Raw genomic sequence first — 2,932 nt, 5'->3', positions numbered from 1 at the left:
ATGATTGATTTTGGTGAATCCCCCGTAGCCAAGGATTTTGGTGAAGCCTCCATAGCCAAGCTCTTCTACAATCCTCGATTTTTTTTTTTTGCTGATTTTGTGGGCAATGAACTGTTTGATTTGAAGATTTACATAGGGCGTGAATCAATATAATGCTGATTTTTGCTTGGTTTCATTACAGATTTATTGTGGGGGTCTAGCTATATAGAGACTGAGGAATGGAGAAGGAACTACTCATTCTAGAAATTTCCCAATAACATGCTCTCTGATGCTGACGTCCCTATCCAGAACTCTCTGGATAACCTTTCCACTGAGCTGACGCCAGTAATCTAGAGATGTCTAGATTTTTTTGCGGATGTAACTCTGTATGGACAATGCTTGTAATTTAAAGATTAAAAATATGTAATTATTAAACTTTTAAAGCGCATTTTTCTCTTACTGTAGAGATAATAGTAACATGAGTCAGCGTGAACAGTGAAAAACGGATTCTCCTTTATATATATATATAATAATATAGATATAAATATACTGTTTTAAATAATTAGCCAATAAATTGAGTTTAATTTACCAATAAAAAAAGTATAAAAAACCTCCACGTGGCACTGTTTTTTGTTGCGTATAGTTATATTTCAACTCAAATCAAATTAATGTCACCAACCCTCGTAAATCAAATTAAATATGAGAAATCCCAAACTTAATACTTATTTGCTTTCGGGCAGAAACCGACCCTCTCGAATAAAATTTAATATGAGAAAACCAAAACCTCATGATAAAAGGAACAAAATTCTCCTTCCATCTACTAGAACAATCGCAATTTTCCGAGCCCTCCAGCGGCGGCGACAGGTATGTGTAGTAGATAGGAATGTTTAAAAAAAAAAATTGGTCTCCCTTAAGCCTCTCCGGTCATTCCGCGAGGAAGTTCCGGTAGAGGAGGGAGAATCAAACAACTTGCATTAGACTCGACATCCACCTCGAAATTGCTCCGTCCCTCAAATTACAAAAATCCGAAGATTGAGAACTACTTGCCCATTTGCTGCTTCTGTGGAATTGTGTTTATTAATTGTCTCGTATTTATGAATTGTTTTTCATGCTTAAATTTGTGATTCTACATCACGTGTTCGACGAAATTCCTGTTTCAGACTTTTTTTTTTTTTTTTTTGCTTTTTCTTTCTGTTTTTGAATCGTGTTCTAACTGTTTAAATTCCCTTTCGTTTGGTTTCTCGTATCAGATTTCTGTAGTAGTGACTGCCCACATAGACTTGTCTCTTGCAAGTGGTCTGCTTTTAAGTATTTTCCTGGCAATCTCGTCATGGAAGTACAATATCAAATTAAGAGTTTCTTTTTTTTTTTTTTTTTTTTTTCCTGAAGCACAACATTAAATAAGTATCTTCAGTTTGTTAGGTTACCTCCATCGTCGCTTTTGATTCCATTTATTTTTTTTCCTCACTGCTTTTTGCTAGAGAAGCATACTCAATTTTGTATATAGTAACTGACGGAAGGATGTACATTGATAGTAACTAACGGAAGGACGAAACTTCTAACTAATAAAAATTCAGGGATGAAATAGCCAAATAAAATGTTTAGGATGAAATCGTCAAAATGTCAAACTACTGAATTGTATATTTGGTTCATTTTATTTATTTGATTTGTTTGTTTTATTGTAAGATTGATAAGAGGCATCCTTTAGAGGACAACCGGTTCAAATCGGAAGAAATACAATATGTGGCCGACTCTTACCCCGGATTCGTAAGTTTTCTGTCGACCGACCGACTCACATTTCTCGTAATTTTTTTAAAAATTTCAACTATTATTTCATCTCTTTTGTCATAGATGGGGTCTTTGCCCAAATCATGGACCGATGAACACGAAGAGATACTTATGGATTTTTTGGTGATGGACAAAGCAATAAATCCGACGCCGAACTATGAGGCTTTGCAAGCTATTTTTTCCCAAGTTTACCCAAACGAAAAATATGACGAGGATTTTTTCCAGAGTCAGAAAACACGCTTGAGGAGAGAGTTAATTAAATTTATTCAAATGCGAGCGACTCTTAATTGGACCCCGGAGAAGAAGAAGCATGAGCTGTCTAACTTATCTGATTGGATCAAAGTAAGCATTTGCTACTCTTGGAACAATATTTTAGAATTAGCAAAATTAACAATATTTTTTTCTCGCAGGCTAATAAAGCAGACGTCAGGGTCCTGGAGATTTCTCCGTCTAAATATGCTAAGTTGCTAAAAATATTTCCTGAGTTTCCTCCTGCAATCTCTTCAAAGAGTGATTCTGAAACTGTACAGTGTTTAGAGTCTAGTTCTAGGAAGCGCTCAGCTTCCAAATCACCTTCAGCTTCCCGATCAGCTTCGGTTTCCAAATCAGCTTCAGCTTCCAAATCAGCTTTGGTGGATGCAATTATGCAAGAATTCATAGCCAAATTAGACCATGTCCAAGATGAGATGAAGAAGATCTTTCTTGAACTTCACCGTAATGTTTACGTTACTGAGCATGTATTCAAGCATATTAACTCTCGTTTGGCTGATCTTACTAAACGCGTCGATCTGCGGCTTTTTTGCAGAGCTGAATACCTTGATAAGAAGTGAAACTGAATTGTTGAATTTACTTATGTTCCATTTTTTTAATTCGAACTTATACTAGTTTGATCATAAGAACATTTAGTGATGTGTTGTCCATGTAGTGAATCTGTAGTCTCAAATTCTTCTTCTTCTTAGGATTGAGAATAGTTGACTAAGGTTCATATTAAGTTCTTTGTATGTGTCTTGTAGTTGGAATTTATTTGTGTTTTTTCTTAAAACTTCAAACTGTTTGAAAAGCCATGACATGCTTGACAAACACCGGAAAATATTGGCAATTGCTTATAAGGAAATAAACTATTTTGTACATTCCTCAATGAATGTCACAAAATTATTATTTTCCC

General features: G+C 35.1%; 1 protein-coding gene across 1 annotated transcript; it reads left to right on the top strand.

Annotated features, from left to right (window-relative positions):
• Positions 1 to 649: 649 nt before the first annotated feature.
• Positions 650 to 2,932, top strand: LOC149388424 (uncharacterized). Its single transcript, XM_089623902.1, has 4 exons — positions 650 to 843; positions 1,666 to 1,746; positions 1,831 to 2,109; positions 2,178 to 2,932. The coding sequence occupies exons 1-4, from the start codon at positions 679 to 681 to the stop codon at positions 2,595 to 2,597; spliced, it is 945 nt and encodes a 314-aa protein (XP_089480028.1). The 5' UTR covers positions 650 to 678; the 3' UTR covers positions 2,598 to 2,932.

This window comes from Urtica dioica, chromosome 8 (genome assembly GCF_054948205.1).
Source record: "Urtica dioica subsp. dioica isolate 48M chromosome 8, U.dioica_male_clone48M_v1_H2, whole genome shotgun sequence".
NCBI lineage: Eukaryota > Viridiplantae > Streptophyta > Magnoliopsida > Rosales > Urticaceae > Urtica > Urtica dioica.
Note: the sequence above shows the minus strand (reverse complement) of the source record. Positions and strands in the feature narration are given on the sequence as shown.

Excerpts from the sequence above, each read along its gene's own strand:
- LOC149388424 (XM_089623902.1), top strand. The coding sequence starts at position 679 with ATGAGAAATCCCAAACTTAATACTTATTTGCTTTCGGGCAGAAACCGA. Across the intron at positions 844-1,665 it reads CCCTCCAGCGGCGGCGACAG|ATTGATAAGAGGCATCCTTT; the intron begins GTATGTGTAGTA and ends TTTTATTGTAAG. Across the intron at positions 2,110-2,177 it reads ACTTATCTGATTGGATCAAA|GCTAATAAAGCAGACGTCAG; the intron begins GTAAGCATTTGC and ends TTTTTCTCGCAG.